This window comes from Chlamydotis macqueenii, chromosome 4 (assembly GCF_036417535.1).
Source record: "Chlamydotis macqueenii isolate bChlMac1 chromosome 4, bChlMac1.mat, whole genome shotgun sequence".
In the NCBI taxonomy this organism is placed as follows: Eukaryota; Metazoa; Chordata; class Aves; order Otidiformes; family Otididae; genus Chlamydotis; species Chlamydotis macqueenii.
The window spans coordinates 2683028-2704662 of NC_141559.1; the positions used below are offsets into that span (position 1 = coordinate 2683028).

At 42.7% G+C, this 21635-nt stretch overlaps 1 protein-coding gene across 11 annotated transcripts in view; it reads left to right on the top strand.

Annotated features, from left to right (window-relative positions):
- Positions 1 to 21635, top strand: part of WRN (WRN RecQ like helicase) — a 42847-nt gene that overhangs the window by 18071 nt on the left and 3141 nt on the right. For 7 of the 11 annotated variants that reach the window (XM_086746955.1, XM_086746966.1, XM_086746963.1 and 4 more), the window contains 19 exons: positions 736 to 804; positions 1317 to 1399; positions 2261 to 2367; positions 3091 to 3278; positions 4358 to 4535; positions 5136 to 5317; positions 6605 to 6706; positions 7081 to 7173; positions 8475 to 8616; positions 12955 to 13125; positions 13204 to 13298; positions 14459 to 14534; positions 14697 to 14770; positions 16312 to 16390; positions 16672 to 16784; positions 17340 to 17454; positions 18544 to 18669; positions 19987 to 20149; positions 21196 to 21410. In XM_086746955.1, the coding sequence (XP_086603081.1) occupies positions 736 to 804; positions 1317 to 1399; positions 2261 to 2367; positions 3091 to 3278; positions 4358 to 4535; positions 5136 to 5317; positions 6605 to 6706; positions 7081 to 7173; positions 8475 to 8616; positions 12955 to 13125; positions 13204 to 13298; positions 14459 to 14534; positions 14697 to 14770; positions 16312 to 16390; positions 16672 to 16784; positions 17340 to 17454; positions 18544 to 18669; positions 19987 to 20149; positions 21196 to 21410 (2371 nt within the window). Of the gene's footprint in view, positions 1 to 735; positions 805 to 1316; positions 1400 to 2260; positions 2368 to 3090; positions 3279 to 4357; positions 4536 to 5135; positions 5318 to 6604; positions 6707 to 7080; positions 7174 to 8474; positions 8617 to 12954; positions 13126 to 13203; positions 13299 to 14458; positions 14535 to 14696; positions 14771 to 16311; positions 16391 to 16671; positions 16785 to 17243; positions 17455 to 18543; positions 18670 to 19986; positions 20150 to 21195; positions 21411 to 21635 lie in introns of those variants that run through there. The other 4 variants (XM_086746958.1, XM_086746960.1, XM_086746961.1 and 1 more) reach the window with 4 other exon arrangements.

Sequence of the window (21635 nt, forward strand, 5' to 3'; positions counted from 1 at the left end):
TCTCAGTGGGTCATTCATTTTGAAGGCTGAGGAGGCTGAAATTCTACAGCCTAATGCAATTCAGTAATTTGTCTGTCAGTCTGGGTGCAGTTCTGCCGAGGACTGAAATGTGGAGAAATGAGGGAGGAGAAGCTATCGGGGGAAAAAAAGGGCTGTAATAAAACACAGTAAATAACGAAATTAACAGGACAGGGGTTGCAGAATCCTGGAAGAGGCCAAAAATGACATGGCTGAGTTGGTCAACATACCTGTTGAATCTGTCATTAAAAAGCTGATTGAAAACTAGGAGATTCAACACCGGTAGCTCACAAAATATGGAAAGGTAAGGCAAAAAGTAGGAGACGAAGGTTTATATCTAAATGTGATGAACTGCGTAAGATAATAGGTAAAGAAAATATACTTGCTGTATGTTCTTACTTCAGATGTTTTATAACTACAGTTAGCTCTTGTGCAAGAAAAATTGTTTTAATTTTTCCAGTTCCTTATTGAGCTAATAAAGTGCGTATGGTGTCGGGGGACAGCTGGAGGGGAAGTGGAAGAGCACTTGGGTGCCAGCAATAGTCACTGACCACTCCAGTATTTTCAAAAGGCTTTTTCCCAGAAAGATCCCTGGAACCAGGTAGTCTCTGACCCTGCAGCTTGAACTGCCTTTAGGAAGTGCTGGTATAGGCTGAAAGCGAAGGCGGAAAGCGTTGATGAGTAAAGCTGTTGGTGACTGTGCTGTTCTTCCTGCAGAATGTCAGGGATTCCAGCTTGCTTCCTTGGTTCAGCTCAGTCGAAAAACATCAAAGACTGCATCAAAGCGTAAGTCTTGAATAAGCTTTCTGCAACTGCAGGTTCTGACGTAGTTGTATTTTAGAAATTTTGATCTGTCATTGCTAAAACTCTTGATTCCGGCTCAGACCCAGAACCTGGCAGTCAGGGATATTGCTTGCATTCACGGAGGCTGAGCGTGTGGGAGGCATATAGCCATCCTCTTTTGGCCTGTGGGAAGATGGGGTGTGTTGACTCAGCTTTATGTCGTGGTTCATACGGGATTCTGGACAGGTCTTAGACTTCTATTTGTCAGTAAGTTATGACAACGGTCCCTTCTTGCCCTAAAGGCTAGTAAATGTCTGTATTCCTTCTCCTGTAGCACTGTTTTAGTGCCTTGCATTCCTACTGGTCTAGATTTTTTTTTGTCTTTGGCTTCCTCTTATTCCCCATCCAGAAGTCTGTACTTCTTCCTCCATAACATCATCTAGACAGTGGTGGTTTTGATTTGGTTTGAGTTGTCTGCGGTCTTTTCCTTCTGTGATATTTTCTTGATGTTGCAGGGGTCGGTACAGAGTCATATACATGACTCCAGAGTTCTGTTCAGGCAACCTAGAGTTACTTCAGGATCTTGACCAAACTATAGGTAAGTTGGGAATAAGGTTGTGGATGAGTTGGCAGGCAGCTTAAACTCAATTACACTTCATTTTTACTGCTCGAACACTCTTTTTACCAGTTTTGTGTGACTAGTGAGCTCAGATCCTAGTGTAGTGACTGCCAATAAATTCAAGGCATTTAAACTGCAACAATTTATCTTTTTTATTAAGGAACTGAGTTTCTAGTGCTGTATGTAGGCAGGACTATCTAGGAGGAAAAGAGCAATCTGAATGTCTGGAGTCCTGAGAAGTGGTGTGCTTGGCCTCCCGGACACTAGGACACTTGAAACACACAGGTTGGAATGGGGTATGTGTAGTCAGGTTGAGGAGTTAATCTCTGATTCCAAAAATGGAAGGTTGTTTTCCAGGGGCCATCTTTGACCCCTCTCCTCTCTTTTTTTTTTTTTTCTGGACTTGGACTTAATTCCTCATACGGTTCTGAGACTCTCAGGCTTTGTTTTACAATGCAGAAAACAAAACTAATGACTTCTGTAGTTAGCATTTGTGACTATTATTAAGACAAGGTGGGAAGAGGGAGAAGAAAAAGGTCCTGTAAGAGAGAGCTTAAGAGCTTGACCTGTTGTGAGGGATGTGTTAGAGGTTTGGAGCTTGGAGAAGGAAGCGGAGATGGTGGTGGGGAAGCCTGTAAAAGCTCTTAAGCCTTTTTACAATAGAGGCTGTTATAAAAACAGACTTGGAGTTGGTACAGTAGAAAGCATTCTAGAAACAAAAATATCAGGAGACTGCTCATGCCTTCTCAGGAAAGCCTGCAATTGAGCAGAATGTGGTCCACGTATTTTGTGACTTCTCCTGTTGGTTTGTTTGCCTTGTTCATGTTTTCTCCCCACCAGGTATTACACTCATAGCTGTTGATGAAGCTCACTGCATTTCCGAGTGGGGCCATGACTTCAGAAATTCCTTTAGAAGTTTAGGCTCATTGAAGAAGGCTCTGCCATCGGTGAGGTTTTGATACGTTTGATTTTAGTATAAGAGAAGGATACTGTATAATTTTGTATGGTAGTTTGAAGTGTTAATCTTTACATGTTGCTTTTTGGGTGTACTTCCTGGGCTGTTTTGGAGTTATGAGGTCCTTCTCAAGTAAATGAGCTTTGTTCTTCTTCCAAATGCTTGGATGGAGGGTATCCTGAACTTGGACCACCAGAAACTTAAGAAAATTAATTACTTTTTTTTGGATCTCCATACTGTGGAAGATGTCTTAAAGTTTGTGGTTTAATACTGAGGGTTTTTTATTTTTAACTGAGTGGCTTGTGAGAGCAAGTAACTGGTTTCTAGGCAATCTCAAAGGATTTATTACATAAGCTCCAAAACTTAGACTTGGACTCTAGATCTCTTCTTGAAATTTGTCACATGTTCACTAATTTTAGCCAACCACATCAGAAAATTACAGTAGACTTGTTCGAGATGTAACTTAATAAAACATGCTTTCAGAATAAACCTCTCTATTTCCACAGTGTTTTTCTCCTTGTCTGCTCTCCTGAACAGTGTAGATGAAAGCTTTAGGAAGCTAAATTGTAACTATGGTTTTGAAGTAGCTGAGCTGATTCAGTACTCATAAACAGATTCAAGTGACTGTTTACATACTATTTTGGTTTTGAGTCATTATATCTTTGGGTTAAAAATCTGAGAAGTCTCAGGATTTTTCTTCTACTTCTGATTGCAGATTCCCATTGTGGCTCTAACTGCAACTGCAAGTCCGTCAATTAGAGAAGACATAGCGAGCTGTCTGAACCTGAAGAATCCGCAAGTCACGTGTACTAGTTTTGACAGACCGAACCTGTACTTAGAAGTTGGACGACAAAGTGGTGATATCCTTAGGGATTTGAAGCAGTTCCTTGCTAGGAAAGGAGGGTGAGTTTAAGCCTGTTTCTGTTGATCCCTCAGATATACTTCAGTATCTAGGAGGTGTAGTAGTGTATACTGAGAAGGGGTAGCAGTCTTAAACTGAGCTCCTCAGAGCCCGAGCTTTCTCTGTAGCTTGGCTCTGATATCATGTCCAATGTTGCTGTGCCCACTCCCCTCTTCCAATTATAAGCAAGAACAAGGCTTTTGAGGCAAGGAGTGATGGTCTCTACCTGTTTGCATGTTGTTAACTTGAGGATCTTCAGGATAATTTGATCCTCAGAGGACCTGCTGACACTGCAGCAATTGAAATTATTATGATGGATTGGCTTGTGGGTAACTTGCATAGAATTGTGGAATGGTTTGGGTTGCAAGGGACCTTTAAAATCATCCAGTTCCAACCCCCTGCCCTGGGCAGGGACACCTCCACCAGCCCAGGTCGCTCACAGCCCTGTCCAACCCGGCCTTGGGCACTGCCAGGGATGGGGCACCCACAGCTTCTCTGGGCAACTTGGGCCAGCGCCTCACCGCCCTCACAGGAAAGAATTTCTACCTTATGTCCAATCTAAATTTAACCTCTTCCAGTTTAAAACCATTACCCCTTGTCAAAAGTCCCTCTCCAGCTTTCTTGTAGGTAAGAAATACTTTTCAGTAAGTATTGTGCAAAATGTTTGAGTCAGTGGTACATCTGAGATAAGATTATTTTTTATAATACTAATGTGATCAGAAGAGTTGGAATCATTTTCTGTGAATAGGCTAAGTGGTGTACCTGAGAGATTTGTACTTTGAAGTTTAGACTTTTGAAAAGTGACAGCTATAAAAACACATTTCCCAATGATTTCAAGCAAATTGGGAGGCCTTAATCTGCTACTTCTACGCAGACCAAAATCCTCTGTGGTTGCCCAAGAAACTTAAGAGCCCTAAATAAATTCCAAGTCCATTTTGTCCAAAGGACAGACAAACTGTGTGCAAGTGCACCAGTTAAAATATGCTGGAAAAGCTATGTTGCCTTTTCCATTAGGTTCAGCTGAACTTTTTGCAGAAGGGTGGCTGCTTCCTGTGTCTTCACATGTTGCTGTTACTTACAGCAGTTCTGCATATGAGTTTGAAGGCCCTACGATCATCTACTGCCCTTCAAGGAAGACCACTGAACAGGTTGTGTCTGCATTGGTTAAACTCAATGTGGCCTGTGGTGCGTATCATGCTGGTATGGGAATTGAACGAAGGAGACAGACCCATCATCAGTTCATGAGGGATGAAATTCAGGTATGTAGGGAAGTAAGTCCATTTGTTCCTTTCTATAATGGCAGAGTTTCTGGTAGAGGAAGAATTTGGTGATATGAGTATATATTTACTGTTCACAGTCTGCAGTTCTGGGCAAAGGAATTGCTGGTCTGTACTAACGGGAATAGGATTCCTGGTGTATGTTAGAAATTCCTTACTAAGTCCCTTAAAAATGCATAGCATCTGAGGAAAATGGTGGTACCTGGAACAAAACCATCTCAAGTACTGTGGGCCGCTTTCTTTATCCTCAAGATAAGCAGGCAAAGAGTTACCCTGAGCTTCTTGTGTTATTCCTCAGGGTAGGTTTTATGCCTTGTGAGAATAACTGCTTGAAGATGCCTTGCTGTGACACGACATTGCTCTCAGGTTTATAATCCTATAAACTCCATACTCTGACCAAAGTTAACCTTCTTATCCACAGTACTATAGAAGCCATGTGTGAGTTTGAGGCCACTGTCACCTAGGCTTAATTTTGAGTCAGATTTTGACAGCAAAAAGCTGTCAACAAGTGTGTGAGCATTAATCCAGATATACTCTTGATGCGCAGTTCAAAATGTTGACTGTGTGGTTCCTGTTTTGTAGTGTGTTGTGGCTACGGTGGCATTCGGAATGGGCATCAATAAAGCAGATATCCGGATGGTTATTCATTACGGTGCCCCGAAGGAAATGGAATCCTATTACCAAGAAATTGGGAGAGCTGGTCGCGATGGGCTTCCTGCTTCTTGTCACGTCTTGTGGACTGCAACGGACTTGGCCTTTAATAGGTAAATGACCAAAGACAGCTCTTGTGACATGGATAGCCAAAAGATATCAAAAGCAAGATAAAATGTGGTGATTTGTCAAAGTGGTTCCAAGTCCTTTCCTGTGTACGCACGGTACGAGTCCTCTATACTACTTCTGGAAGATAATCCACAAGTGCCCTATTGTTAATGAGTTGATCCCTGTTACAGTTCTGCTTTCTGAAGATGCTTTGTAAGGCAGGCAGTGTTTAAAACCTGACCACTTCCCTTATAAATCACCTCACCTGTTTTCAGACCCATCCAACCTGGTTTTAGACCCATCATAATTCCTTAAGAGTGCTGAAGCTGTGGAATTATCTACTTGTCATCTAACCAGATGTTTAAATTGGGAATTTTTTTGTTTCCTTTTGGATGACGGAGTCCTGATGGTAGAGCTTTCCTGTTGACTTTGTAGCTGGTACAGGATCACAGAAGTGTCTGAACTTAAACATTTCAACTTGTGTCATCGGGTTGCCAGCCTGTGAAACCGTATGTGTCTTTGCTGCTGGCTTTCCAGGCAGGGCAACAAACTTGCTTTGCTCAACTTTGAGCTGGAAACTGGGTGGCTGTGCTCATGTGGTGGCCAACACCTGCAGTATTGGCTTGTTCTCCATGCCATAGGGCACAGTGAGAGTGGTGCAGGTGGTAGCTGAGGTTTGCCTACTGTGGCAGCTCAGAGCATGGGCAGAGCGAGTGCTCCACTAAGCAGCTGTCAAGTACTCCTGTGCCGTTATACTCAGTTGAGTGCTTCCAGTGACTAGCGTAAAGGATATGAAATTAGGCAACAGGTAGATGAGGCCTAACATGCTGCCCCTGAGTTTCCTGAAAGGAAAGTGAAGATATCGTAATGTATCTTATGTGGCAGTGGAATTGATGAGAGCTTACCAGAGTCAGGAGAACTGGAAAGTGGGGAAATTGCCCTCTTTGAATGCTCTTTGCCCTTTCCTCCTTGCTCTGTGCCTTCTGGCATGGACTTCTGAGGCTTTGTGGCTTGTGAGGCTGTTAGAAGCTTGCTCTCTTTCTGCCTTATTTAGAAAAATAATCATATTTAGAGTATGAATATGGTGCTCTTACGAGTATGCTCCATGCTAAAAGGATCAAGGTTAGGGGGAAACAAGCAGGCAGTTCAGGTTTGATTTTACTAGGATGTTTATTTTTCTAACTGTTTCTGGTAAACTTAATAAAGGCTTTTTTTGGCATATCTCATTGGTGTAGGACAGAGCAATAGTAGTCAGTATTTAAGGTACTTAATTTTTTCTTCTTAACTGACAGACATCTTCTAAGTGAGATACGCAATGAAAAGTTCAGATTGTACAAACTGAAGATGCTGGCAAAAATAGAGAAGTACCTTGTGTCCAATAGCTGCAGGAGGAAGTGAGTATTGTCTTCTGTGAAGTGTTTTATGTAGCTTCAGTCAGATGTTATAAAAGCTGTTGTAATGTTGTCACAACTAGAGATTGTAACCCAAAGGGTTCTCTTACTCCCTGTGTGTTCTGCAAACATGTTCTATGTTACAAAGCAGTATCAAGCAATACAGCCTTCAGCTTTTTTACACATACATCAAGTGTTCCTTATTTACTTTGCAAAAAAAACCCCAGAACTTCATTTTCTTTAGTGGAATAGAGGCCAAATAATTGGCTCCCCAGTGAATTAATTAATGATGCTGACTTCAACTCTGTATTTTCAGCAGTAAATCTATTGTGTAAATTATTGGTCTTTAACTTAATTCCCTGCATTCCCTTGGGTAGAATCATCCTGTCTCATTTCGAAGACAAACAGCTCCGAAAGGTCTCCTCTGGCATCATGGGAACAGAAGAATGCTGTGATAATTGCAGGTCCAGGTAAGGTTTGTTCCCTAAAGATGGATACAGGAGGTTGACTTATCTCAGGCAAACTATCTATAGAATTGACTCCTCATGCATCTGATAGTGCAGCTGTTCAGCCTGAGGTGTATCTTTGAACAACTGTCTCTGATCTCCTCCTCGAGAGTCAAGCAAGCCATGAGGCAGCTTAAAAGCATTAATTCCGGCTGTGGGAAAACATGTAAACAAAGCAGGATCACAGTCCCTAAAAGGGTCTACAGCAACGCTCTTAACTGCAAAACATGCTGTTGTTCTTGGCACTTTAAGTCCTACTAGGTAATTAATCCTTGAGAGGCTCGCAAGTGGAGCGAGATACCATGTGTCTGAGGTGAAATTGCCCTAGTGCTGAGGGAGCTGTTCTCCTGTTACAGCACGTGCTGATGTAGGTTCTTTCTAGTGTTCCTAATCTCCTAGATCTGCTGAAGGGAAGCTGGGGCTCAGCAGTCACAGAGGGATGAGCAGAAACACTTCCTCACTCTCCTGGGTGCACACATAAATGCTTTGCCTGAAGCTGTAAGAAGTGATTCCTTGATCTTGCTGGTAGCCTGGTGCTTCCTGATCAGAGACAATATGTTGTGCTGTGGTGGTGTTCTCTGCAAAAACATTAGCAGTTCAGCCTCAGTTCCTGTATGCTCAAGGACTAGATCTCTGTCTGGCCTCTGTTAAAACTAATAAAGATGATAGTGGTTTGAGAGATGATAATTTCACATGTTGCAGTCACATTGCTGTGCCAGTCAGGAGCCACATGGTGAATTTGTGTTGTGGAACAAAAATAGTTCGAAATAGATCACCTTCCTCCTTCTCTTCTTTTGAAGTGATTTGTACCACCAATTCTATTTATATGTTCAGTCAGGAATATCTGCAGTACCAAACCCTAGAAAACCCTTGAGTGGAGTTGCTCTTTCCTTGTGCTTTTACCCCTTTGAGTGTTTAAAAAAAAGGCAGAAAAAAAATCATTGTGTAGGTGCTGTTGAAGAAATCTCCTGCCGAAAACAGTCAAAATAATCAAATAAGTTGAGAAGATGACAGAAACAATGTTCTCTGACACCAAGTACTGTGAAGAGTTGGGTTGTGCAAGTATCTTAACCACATGTGTTTTCAACTTTTGCTTGGTCTTGTGTTTTCGCTTTTAGTTCTTGAAAATTAAGATAACTTACTTTTATATACAAATGTAAATTGAAGTGTGTGGTGTTTTTAGTTTTTGTTTCCCAAACAACATATGGAAGAAAGGGAGAGGAACGTGACATTGTGTGTTAAACTTGGTTTTGTTTGTGTTTCAGAGCCTCTTGTTTTGTGACCTCCACTGACTCAGAAGGTGGTTTACAGGACTTTGGGAAGCAAGCCTGTCAGCTGATGTCTGCAGTGAGTGCCCTGGAAGAGAAGTTTGGAACTAGAGTTCCCATTCTTTTTCTCCGAGGGTCTGTAAGTGATAGTAAAAATCCTTGTATGTGTTCTGGGTGGAGGGGCTGTTGTGGTGTCCCTCTATGGATATAGCAAACATATTGACATGCATGCATGATACATGTGTATACATCCGCATATGTTTGCACCTTTTTCTCAGAACTACACATCTCTAGAGAGAAGTGCTTGAGACTTTTGGAAGCTGCTCAAAAGCACTTTCCATGCAGCAAACCAGGTGGTTGTCTTTAGAGGCTCAACTAGTAGTGGACCTCGGAAGCATGTTCTACTTAACTTCATGCCTGTACAGCAAAAGTTAAGTTTCTGTTTCCAAGCTCTTCTTGTCTTGGGTCCATTTTTCTTAAAAGGGGATGTTCAGCCCTACCTGGTGTTTGCATCATATGGAGCTGTCCTGTATTCTGTGGGTTGAGCTGGCTATTAACAGTTGTCTGTTAAACATAGGAAGGGCGGCCCAAGTAATGGCAGTGGTTCTAAAGCTTCTCCTGTAAGGCTTGAGCTTGTGTTTATGGTGAGTTAGGCGTTTTATGTAGAGACGGTTAAGTGTGGGGTTTTTTTGGTGAAGATGTGTCACTTCAGTTATCCTGAAAGGAACAGCCTTTTCAGAATGAAGAACAAACATGGAACAAACTCTACTTAGTGGTCTGATGGTTTGTTGAATAAAGCAAATGGTGGCTTGTGTTCTAGCTTTGTACTGCTGGCTGGCTTGGAGCAGCGAGATGGGAAGTAGGATACTAGAATGAATATTGAAGTGAATGTAAATTATTTTTATCTATCTTTAGACATGCTTTTGAAATGCTAGGGGAAAAACTCACCGGAAATAAAATCTAGGAGTAAGAATAAATCACTTATCTTTACAACCTGGAAAAAATCACCTGGAGTACTTGATAAAACTGGGTGAATGATGTCCCTCTTTATTTCTATTTAATAAGAAAGTTGGTACTAGTCACACAAGTGTGTCTAGAGGAAAGATACATCGTTGCAGACTTCTATCTTGTCTTGATTGTTAATTTATTAGACATCACTACAGGAAGTGAAGATCCCGCCGAATGTTTCCTGAAAATACAGAATAATGTGTTAGTGTCTATAAGAACTCTTTTTCTGAGCTAACATACTTTTTATGAATTGAAGTGTTTCTTTGCTTTGTTGCATAAATATGGCCTCCTTTAGAACCACTGTATGAAATATTCCATCAATATCACTGTAAGTTTACACAATATATATTTTTCTGAGGCTGCTGGTATGTTGCTGGAAAAGCTTACAGTTTATACGGAGACTTCACTTGAAAAGCTGCAGAATTCATGTTCTTCAGTTAGTGGTATATTTTTGTGAAGTCTGGGTGGCTGCCAGCAGGCCTCGGGTGGACCGCGAGGCAGACTGGGTTTCACCTAATATTTGAAAGCTGAGTCAGATCCTGAAAGCAAGCGAGGTCCTCTGGGAAACTTGGGATTAGAGCTCTGACAGAAATATTGTACTAACTGTGCTAAATGGAGAAGAACATGCATCTCCTAAAACATGGTCTCCTTTTATCAGCAAGCAAGGGAATTGGTAGCTATTTCAGCAATTATTTCATTGTTACTAATCATCTCAGTGATTGGTTATGAGTGGCTTCTGGTAGTACCTCCAGTATTTAATAATTTGTACAAAGCTGAAACTGCTGTGTTGGCTTCTGCTGGCCAGTCCTACGCCAAGCTTAAGTGACAACGCTTAGCCCAAATATGGACACTAAGTTGACTGTTTTGCATCTTACTCCTCTTATAAATATTGCAATTGTTAAATTTGTTCTCCAAGTCTAAACGATGCTCCGAAAACCATTGGAGTGATTAATGTGACTGGCATAACTAAAGGCTGAGAAATGTCATCGTAATGAAAAAAATGCAAGTCAAAAGTTGACTGAGGTCTCTCTAGAAAAGAGGACGTGGGACTTGACGCTTTTCTTGTTGCCTGCTGAGTAGGTGACTTGCTTGTGTTCACAGTTGGGACTCTGTGCCCTGGACCCGTCGGGCAGCAAGCTGAATCTCTCTTGCCTGCGGCTGGCTGGCTGCTCCAGCTTCCATCCCCTGCTGCTAAAGGTCTTCCTGCTGCTCCTGTTATTCTGTGTGCAGGACAGCAGCTCCTTAAACATCTGAGATCCTTCAAATCTCGTTGCCATAATGGCTGCAGATGTTACTCAGCTCAGCAGGCCACCATGTGCTGACTGCTGCCTGTCCTGGATTTCAGTCACTGGGCTTCCTCTTTATTTCTGCATCAGCCTGTTCTGTTCTCCTGTAAAAAGACAACTATGTTCTTCAGGATAGGTGCTCTGTGTTAGCTTAGTGCCTAACATGAAGAGATTATAGAAGCGTCAATGGTAGAAGAAGGGATTTGGAAAACGTGGTAACTGGCTGTTCTGGTTTTGTTAGTGAGGGGGGGCCTAAGGTGGCAGCTTCTGTAGGAAACTGCTAGAAGTCGCTCCCCTTTGTTCAGTGGACTCGGCCGGGCCTAGGGCGGACCCGCTGCTGGCCAAGGCCGAGCCAATTGGTAGCAGAATGTCCCGTGATAACGCCTCTGCGATAACGTATTTAAATAGGGGAAAACAGGAAAAAGAGGAGGAGAAGATGTGAAGCAGCTGAGCGGGGGGCAGAGAGGAGGAGGCGCGAGCCTCATGGGCCTTGCAGGCCTCACCCTCTGGCCTCCCGCCGGGCAGCTGACTGGGCCCAACTCGGCCCGGCCTGGCTGCAAGAAGTGGAGAGGAGATGAGAAGTGAATAAGATGTAAAAAGGATCCTGAGAGACGTCTGCCAGCCTGTTGTGAGGAACGGCTGCAGACGCCAAGGTCAGTGAAGAAGGAGGGGGAGGAGTGATATGGCTCCTGGCCAAGATTCCTCTGCAACTCGTGGTGAAGACCATGGTGGAGCGGGTTGTCCCCCTGCAGCCCATGGAGGTCCACGGAGGGGCAGAGATCCACCTGCAGCCCGTGGAGGACCCCACGCCGGAGCAGGTGGAGGCCTGAAGGAGGCTGTGGCCCGTGGAGGGCCCGCTGGGACAGCTGTTCTAGAGGGACTGCACCCCGTGGAAGAGATGACCCACGCCGGAGCAGTTTCACGAAGGACTGTGGCCCGTGGGAGGGACCTCACGCTGGAGCAGAGGAGGAATGCGAGGAGTTCTTCCCCTGATGATGATACAGCGGCGTAAAACAACGCGTGATGAACTGACCGTGACCCCCATTCCCTTTTCCAACCCCCCGTGCCGCTCGGGAGGGGAAGGTAGTAGAGATAATGATAAAGAGCCCGGGAAGAGGGAGGGGTGGGGGGAGGTTATCTTGTTCCCTGTCTCATTCTCCTGCTAATTTTAGAAATAAATGAATAGTTTTCCCCAAGTCGAGTCTGTTTTGCCCGTGACGGTAACTTTAAGGATTTCTCCCCGTCCTTATCTCAAACCTTGAGCTGTTTTTTCTTCTCCTCCTATTCTCTCGGAGGGTGGGGGGAGCGAGAGACAGACTGCATAGTCTGGTCCTGATCAGGGCTGAACTACGACACTGGCCCAGAGGAGTTTAGCTTATGAAAGGTGCTGTACTCTTAGCCATCCTTTTGAACCCTGAGTTTGGGTCAGGTGGAATGGGTTGAGAACCCATCAGAGAGGAGCTAATCAGCTTTTTTAGTCTGAACCATTGGTAAGGGATGAGTAAATCAGGAGCTTCTGAAAAACAATGAACCACTTTGGAATGAAGGCAAGAGAAGGAGGTAGAGTAGGCATCTGTAGTGAGCTTGCTTCTGGCTTTGTTCCTCTGTCCTGGATTTTAACAGGAATTGGCAATTCATTTTTACTTTAGTAAAACAAAATTTAAAAGAGAACGGGTAGCCGCTTATGTTGGAACTTGTGTGATGTAAGATTGACCTGAACTGCTTCAATACCAACTGCACTAGATGATTTTTTGCCTTTGCTGCTGTAGATACCTGGGTCATCACTGCAACCTCCTCCATATACAGAGGGAGATGATACAACAGATCTGTGATCGAAGTGTAGGTTTGGGGTCTTACTGCAAAAGCAGGTCATGATCTTGTCACAGCCTTGGCAGGAAGGGCAGGAGTGGATCAGGTCATTAGAGGTGAAACTGTTTTACATGTGACAGGAACAAAGCAATAGATGTTGTTAGTGCTCTCATCGCTGAACTGCTGTAGGTGTGGTTATTGGAATGGGTACTATGTTAACTTGAACAAAATACTTCTATTTCTGAGTTTTCTGTAACATTCTTCTGTGGGGAAAATATTCTTGAGGACACGCTCCTGGTACCTCAGGTTTTTGGGTCGCCAGTTTCCTTCCACAAGGGCTGCGGGAGTGTGACCAGTTCTTTCAATAATTTCAGAGTTCTCAACGCTTGCCAGACAGATACCGAAGACACCCTCTCTTTGGTAGCGGAAAGGACTGGCCGGAGAACTGGTGGAAATCGCTCAGCCTACAGTTGATAATGGAAGGATTTCTCAAAGAAGTCTCTGGCCATAGCAAGTTTGCAACCACGTGCGCGCTTACCCAGAAGGTACTTGTCATGTGAAACCACCCCTTGAAGACTTCTCGGAGTAACCTATAGCTAATTCATATGGTGTATTTCTTACAGGGTAGAAATTGGCTATTAAAAGCGAAATCTGACTCAAATCCAAGTCTTTTGTTACATTCCAGTGAAGACCTTAACCTGCAGAAACCTCCTAGAAGGTAACTATAGTACATGTGTTCTCTTGAGCACTCCTTAAACTTAACATCAGAGGATCAGTTTCTGAGGCCTGCTTCTTGAAGTAATTGGCTAAAGAGAAGAAATATTACAGGGAAGTTTGTCAGGTCTTGGGTTATTTCTGATGCTGATGAGGTTAACTGTGAGACTTGAAATAAAGCAGCTAACAACTTGTTTGCCCGATTATGCACTTGACCTAATTTTTCTTAAAATTAAAGAAAGACTATATGAAACAAAAAAGCCTTCATGGTAACAGAAAATGATTCAATACAAATGTGTAATAGTTTGCCTGACTTTGTGTATTTCTTCTTGTGAAATTTGAACTGTGAGTCTTTCGGTGTGTCTGCAAAAGCAGAGTATTTTTTTCAGTGGTGGCTGGGTATTTGCCATCTGAGTATTTAGCTCCAAGAGTACAGCATGTGAAGTTCTGTCGTGTTATATTTAATGAACAGTGTTGTGTCTGTCTTCGCTAACACTAATTCTGGCCAGATGTTTTGAGGTGGAAGATCGTGAAGGGGAGGTTGCAGTGGCATTGCTGTGACAAGAAATAATATTAAAACAAAGCTTTTCAGTTCTAGCCTCTGGATGCCTGTTCTGGTGTCTAGATTGTCTGTGTTGCTAAATAATAAAATCAAGTAATGATGAAGTATCAGTTTACTTTTTGCCTTCCAATATTGTACTGTTGTGGCTCTTTCAGCTATTGTCTACAGGTCTTCTAGAAGGAAAAAAAATCTTATTATTGTACAGAAAGCAGCAGTGAAAGCTGTGTGCTTTGTGCAGACCAGAAAATTGATACTTGATGTTTTCGTTTCTCCAGAAATGAGTTCTTTAAAACTATCTATTGTAAACAGCATCATAAAATTGCATTTTTGTTACCAAAATCTTTCTGCTGTAAGACAAGATTGTAGTTTCATGTTGAAGTTACAGTATTAACAGATTTGGAGGTCCTCGGTGTTTTGATCAAGAACAGTGATTCCAGTAACAAAAACTCAAAAATCAGTAAGAAGGTCTTGATTTGCCCAAGATATATTTGTACCAAGTTCAAATCAGTTTCCTTAAGAAAATATTCATTTTTTTAAATGACAGTGTCTCTGTACAGATGTCTTGGTCTGATTTGATTAAGATTTAATTCATTTTATTGCAGCAGTAGACCTTTACCTGCGCCCTCAATGCAACGCTCTCCAGACACGAAAGGAACTACGAAGTCACCAGTCAAGCAGGTCTGTAGGAGTACAGTTTCTCTTGTGCTCTGTGGTCTGTCCTTTATAGTATTAAAAAAAAATTCAGTGTACAGTGGTGTCACAGATATTTTACTGCTAACAGGAACTTCAGTGGCAAGTCTGGTAAATTGGCGTTTATTTGTCTTGTTCTGTTTTTTATAGATGTCTCTGTATGAAATGTTTTCCTGTGAGAAAAAAGGTAAAATTCATCCGAGAGGCAATAACGTACTCAACAGGTACAATGTTTTTCATTAAACCAGAATTACCTAATTTTGACGATGTTAATAGGGATACTCTTTGTAGGATGATACTTAAAACTTGATCCTGCATTGAGTGACAGTAAAAAAAATTTAAAAAAGAAAAAAGCATGTAAAACTTACTGTACACAGCATTGTATTTAACACCATTGAACTGTTAGAACACTTGAAAAGCTTAAGAGAATGGCAGGTTGTGTTAAATTTCAGTGTACTTACAGGGAAAGCAAGTTTTTATAAATTGCTGAAGTGCAAACTATTGCTGATATTACTTAAAATTCAATAGCAGGAAAAATAGCCATTAAAAAGGGAGCAGTAGCAAATTTATCTTGGCTACTTTTACCAGGTTTCTGGGTTTTTTGGTATGTCTTGTATGTGATAGTTGAAACTCTCTAAAGGATTTTTAACTTGTAATGATTTAAAGTAAGAAATAAGAGAATAGATGGTTTTCAAACAGTTTGCAAATAGAATTTGGGAAAAAAAGTGATAAGTTGTGACTTGCTCTTCAAGCTGTCAGAACTGAATGTGTGCCTCGTGCAGGGGCTGTAAGTGAGCGCGTAGGTTTCTGCCTTTCTGCAGTGGTCTGGAGAACATCAAGTTGAGGCGCCTTGAGGTCAGAAGAGGTAAAACAAGCTTTTGCAAAAAGCAGACCAAGTAATTTGTTTCCCTGGCTTGTGTGGTGCTTCAGATGAAACCCACTTTGCATTTCTGAGCAGTTAGATTCCTCCTTCAGGCAAGCAGGCTGGTGCTGGCAGATGACAGGAAAATAGGATATGTCACTGAAGCTGAATAATTGCCACAGTAGCCATGTGAACAGAAATCATTTCAGGCACAGCTACAATTGAAACCAGCTGTTATTTCACACTTAGCTTAGGAAAGGATGCTCTTACTCCAGGTTGTCTGCTAATAGGTTTTGCAGTATAATCGTAGCAGCTGAGGAGTAAGTGTCCCCAGGTACGTGAGCCTGCGGACTGGTAGCTGTGGTGCTGCTGTCTAGGCAGATGTGCCTGGCAGGAAAATCAGCTAATTCTGCTTACAGCACAGCAGCTGTGTCCTTGGCACTGATGGTTTTGATGTTACTGGTGGCTCTTTTTGGCCAGGATTAATGTTATCAGCTGTGGAGAATGTCATGGTATGTCAAATGTCATGAGTGGACAAGTGCTTGTAAGAACATGCTTTTGGTAATTAAAGGGAATCCAGCTGTTGACAGGTGTATTGATGGTGGTTCTCACAAAACAACTTTTTAACCTGCTTGACCTTTGTATAGTAAGATCCTGTTTTCAAGTTAGAAAACAAGGCACAGAGGAGTTATGTTACGCTAGGGAAACTGCTGATTCTGCCCCAACCAGCTCAAGACCTGTATGACTGCGGCACTAGCACGAGGTGCCAGACAGCAGTCTGAATATGTCAGACAGCAGGCAAAATGAGCTGGGCTGCTGCTCTCCCACAGCCCTGTGCAAAGTTCCTAAATAAATTCATTTAACTCGAGGCTTGATTCACACTATTTTCATTTTCTTGGTCAGTGTTGCAGAGCGCTCACCCGTGAAATCTTCTCCTTTGAAGACTCCAGAACCTGTTTCATCCAGAGAAAAAGAACTAGAGGTAAATTTGCAGAATAAGGAGGATATCTGAGAATTGCAGTCAACCTGCAGAACACAGTCTTTCTTTGGAACGCCTGCCTTGGGCAGCTCTTAATGTTAGAAATGTTTTGATTAGAGGTCCTAGAAGAGGATTCAAATATGTTAAGGTGGATTAATGGCTTGCGGTTTTTGTATATCAGTGGAAAAATGAGAGAAGCTAAAACTGTTTCTCTTCTATTAATTATACCTATGTGAGTGATCTAGAACTGCTTCATGAGGATTTGGCTCTCCTCCTCTTCACAGACTGCTCTGTATGGCAAGTTGCTGACTGCTAGACAGAAGGTGGCTAATGAGAAGGCAATTCCTCCAGCTGTCTTGGCAACCAATAAGATCCTGGTGGAGATGGCCCACATAAGGTAAAGCCAGCATGCATACATGTTGTAACCAAGAAGGTTGCAAGCCAAGTCATTAATCTTTTTTTTTTTTTTTGGAGATTGTCTCATTAGTAGAGGAGCAACTTCTTTCCAAAGCATCTTAATCTGCTCTAATACCACTCTTTAATGGTTTGAGGGAGTACTGTGGGGCAGCTTAGTTGGCAGTGCATCTGAAGTGCCTTCTCCAGCCTCTGAAAGGCGACAGACAAAACTGCTTTTGGAATACGTACGTTATTCCATGGAAAGAGCTCTGGGCTTCTGTGTTCTTGGGAGGTAAAAGCAAATCAAGAGGTGTATAGTCAACTGATCCTTCGAAGTATTAAGCAGCAAACTTGAAGTTTTAGCTGTGGTCAAGCTTCATGATTTAGAAGCCCAGTCGACTTAATTACTTTCAGAGATGATGAAGGTATGGTTATAGCATTTTGAAGTTTTGACTGACAGGCCTGAAGTCCAAGCGCATGTCATTGACAGACAATTGATGTTTCAAAGCACTGACAGAGGACATATTGATGTCTTTAATGATTATTCTTAAACCAGGCCTACAAGTGTTGAGAATGTGAAGAGAATTGATGGTGTGTCTGAAGCAAAATCCACTATGTTGATTCCTCTCCTGGCTGAAATCAAGGACTTCTGCCAAGTGAATGGTTTGCAGGTATGACTCCTTCAGAGTTCGTCCTGATCACAGCTATTCTGTCCAAGCTTGGCAGTGGAACTGGCTAGTTTTGTGTACAAAAAAGCCTCCCAAATCCAAACGTGTTACTTGGCAATGACTTGGGGACCTAGCTGATGTTCCAGATTGGCGTAGTCGCCTTAAGTCCAACACATCCTTGGAAAGGTCACCTCTTAGGCCGGGCTGAGTGTCCAATAGATGCTGTATTATTGACAGCTCACAGCTAGTTGTTGTGATTTGGAGCTGGAGGCCAAAGGTTCCTTCACTCTGTTTATTGACTCAGTAAACTTGGAGGGCAGGGCTGTACTTGATTGAAGTTTCTCCTTAGGAGACTGGCAGAAGACCTCAGATTCCCAGCTGTTGGAAATAGTTCTGTTTTCTTTCTGCAGCTGAATTTATTCTGTCCAAGACTCTATCTAGAGTGGCTCCTCATCAGTCACCATGTTGAGACACACCACTACGGAGGGGCCATGGAGCAGAGGATTATAGGAACTGTGAAGCAATTTTGCTTTGGGGATCTTAATTTCTGTGTAGATGTGCAGTTAAAAGGATTTACTTAGTCTAGAAAGCAATTAGAGCTGCAATACTGCTTCTGTCATGCTACAGACATCTCTGTGGAGTCTTCCTTCTTCACAGAAAGCCATTATACTCTAGGAATGGGGACCAAAAGCATTTCTTTTTTTCCTCAAGACATCTGTTGAATGAAAGTTATAAACAAATAGAGGACTTCTGCCTACTAAGCAGTAGACTGAATACCAGTTTGCTCTGGTGGAATAATTTTGTTATGGGCAACACCTAAGAAGTTGTGTTGACCTGGGCACTGTTTTTTCTGGTTGGTTTTTGTTCAAGGTATTTGCACAAAAAAAATCTCGTGCGTTTTTTTTAAGGCGGGACTGTGTGGGTGTCTGCGTGCATTCCCTCTTAGCTTTGTTGTTGTTTTTTTCTTTTTGTGGGACATGAACTTGGGGTCAAAACCAACCTTCATAGAGGTGGAAGACTCAGATAATGGGAGGGTGATCCATTGGTTGCCGTTGGGATATCAGTCTTCTAAATCCTCTTGATCTCACTTAGATGGACATGTTCCCCACACTTGAATCTAAAGATCAGAAAGAAGCATCTCCTTGGAAGCGTACTGGAGCCCTCTCTCCCTCAGAGCATGTCACGTATGTCCTGTTCCAAGAGAAAAATCTCTCTGTGGTAAGCTCTTCCCTGTGGAGGTCCCTTGATTTTTCTAAAGACAGCGGAGATGCTTTCTCTAGAGGAGAGTGCTTTGCAAGTTGTATTAAATTCTCTGCCCAGTGCTGGGGCAGGGTTGCTTTAAAATGCTGAAGCAATGTCTGTCCTGGCAAATGGTAGCTCATCCACCTTGTCTCTATGGACTGGCAGAAGTATGACAAACTGGCCTCGCTGCAAAGTGGGATACAGTGAGAAGAGATACAGCTCCCTACTCGTTACAGTGCCTGCCCAGACTGGCAGGGCATCAGGCAGAATTGTTGCTGGCCTGTTTAGAGTTGTGTAGTGTGACTTTTTAAACTTTTTTCCTGTTTCAGATGATTGTTCTGCCTGTTCCTGCATTATTCCTCTTCTCACGCTAATAAGGGCATATAGGAAAACCTCCCTGATCCAGTAGCATGCTGGAAAGGCCACCAAGCATGGGGCTGTATATAGATGTGTGTTGTAGGATTAATAAAATGAAAATCAATTTCACTAACTCAGTGGTTTAGGTAGCAAATTCCTATTCCTTTGCCTCTCCCATGCCCATGTGTAAGACTTGCATGTCAAGAAACAAAGCTCATGGGAAGAGTCAATGCCAAACTAACATCTAAGTATTATCGTGGCTTTCTAGTTGAGATTTTGAGAAGCTGTGTTTTCCGTTAGGAACAGAAGTTGAGGACAAGTTACCTTGTTGCATCTTAGTTGAAGTGCTTCAGGGCGCATGGCTAAACTGGCTTCACACTGTGTCCTGTGAAGATGAGCTTCATGAGCTGCTTGGATATAGTTATTTATTGGAAGGTCAGGTGCATCACAACTACTTAAACAAGAGATGTCTGAAGCTTTGGCACAAAAATCTCCTTAAGTAGGAGCTGGTTTGATAGTATGACTTAACTCTGAGGTGATAGCATCCATTTCTGTGGTAGAAATTGGTGGGATTTGGCTTCCACAGCGTGGAAAGTGTGGGTTGTGACACAAGGGAGGTCAGCTCTAAGCAGGCTGTAGTGAGCCTTTGAGGTGGCCACATGTCATCCTTTCTGTGTAGAACCTCCCTGAAGTAAGCTCAAGCTGAGATGTTGAGCTACAGCTAAGTGGTAGCCTCAAGAGAAAAAAAATGCTCTTTAAAAGCGGGGGGGAAAAAAGATAAATATTACAAGTAACCCAGTTTTTCGGGAAGCTTTGTGCTATTATGTGCCAGTACCCCTTGATTGCTTTTTTGGGAATGGGAGGTTGCAGATTTTTAGCTTTCAGTTGCATTTTGGATGTCTGCCATCTCAGTTCCTTCTGCCTTTGTTTTTGTAGAGGACTATAAGTGAGACCAGATCTCTGCCCCTTTCTGAGGTTGGATCTCACCTGTTCCAGGCCATGAAAGCTGGCTACCCTGTCAACCTGGAGCGGGCAGGTTTGACTCCCAAAGTGCAACAGATCGTTTCTGATGTTATCCGTAATCCTCCCATCGACTCAGGTGAGCATCTGAAGCTTCTCATGACAGCGGTATGCAGATGAAGGGAATGAAGATCTGACAACTCTGCTGCTGCTTTAGGTAGAACCCATCCTTCCTGGAAGGCCTGTGACTGTGGCGAGGCAGAGCATGGCAATGCCAAGGTCTTTGCTTTCCTTTCAAGGTTATGTTGTAAACTAAGGAAATTGTGATTCATTAAAGAACAAAAGAGAGCAGCCCTTTAGAAATCATTTCAGTCAATTGTATGACTACTGAAAAGATTCAGGCATCATTATTAAATATTTATTTACTGAAGTGTTTTGGGGGAAAAAAAAAAATCAGTGAGGAAGTCTTCCTTGTAAGTACTGCCGTTTACAGAAAATAAACTGAACAAGGGCTCTAGAATTTCCCCAGTGCAACTTCTCTGCAAGATATTTCTTACTGATGAGGAGACTGAGAAGAGCAGCAGAAACAGTTCTTCAGCTTAGCACTCATCTGGTGCCGTGGGCTAGTTCAGATGCTAAAGAAAACCACGTGCTGAGGTGGGGCTCTGAGACTGAGTGACTTGCAGTTCAGAGTTGCCTTAGTGGTTTAATTTCTGAAGTTTGCAGAGTTTGACTTGTGAGCTTGGTTGCTCTTGTCCTGTGGTGGATTAAAGCATCTTTTCAGCAGCAGTTACAGGCTCAACAGACTCTCAGATTACGGTCTTCAATTGAGTGCCTCGCTGGAATGGACAACTGGCATGGCACTACATTTAAAAAAGCAGAGAAGCTTTTCAGCCTGAGCTGATAGAGCCTTCCTCTCAAGAAAATGATGGTACATGCACGTTAGAGGCAGGCAATTCTAATGTTTTAGACTAAATTTGAGGACAGTAAGTTTGTGTGAGCATGAACAAGGTGGGGATTTATCCCATGAGCTCATAATCAGTCTTCTTTTTCAGTTTTCTTTTGTGTCCTAATCTATCTTATGCTCTAATGAGCACAATTGATGTGTTTTACAACATAAAAAAAAAACCTTTTAGGGCAAGAGGATTAAAAAACAAGTAATAACTTTATTTATATTTTTCCAAGACACCACCAAAATCCAGGTGATTAGAAAACTTGTTCCTGCAAATATCGAACTGTACCTCATCAGGATGACTATTGCATTGCTGGAGAAAGAGGACAGACGTAAGTCGAAGGATGGCTCAGGTGTCAAAAGGATGTTGGTGTGGTCCAGTGAGCAGAAGGAAAAAACAGAAGCAAATCAAGCAAGCAGGGAAGAAACCTTGTGGAGTAAAACAAAGGTTAGTAAAAGGTGTAAAACTGATTTTTGGGAAAGTAAGGCTTCCTTTCTGTAGAATAAAAGCCCTCTTAGGTGGTTTCTGTTACCAGTAGTGCTTGGTGTCTCATCTTTGCAATCCCCTCTTTCCTCCTGTTTGAGTAGGACAGTGGTCAGAGCAGAACCAGAGGGTTCCCTTTGCGGAGTTCTGACCTGGGGAGAGGGCAGCCCCTCTGCACTCCAGCTGTTT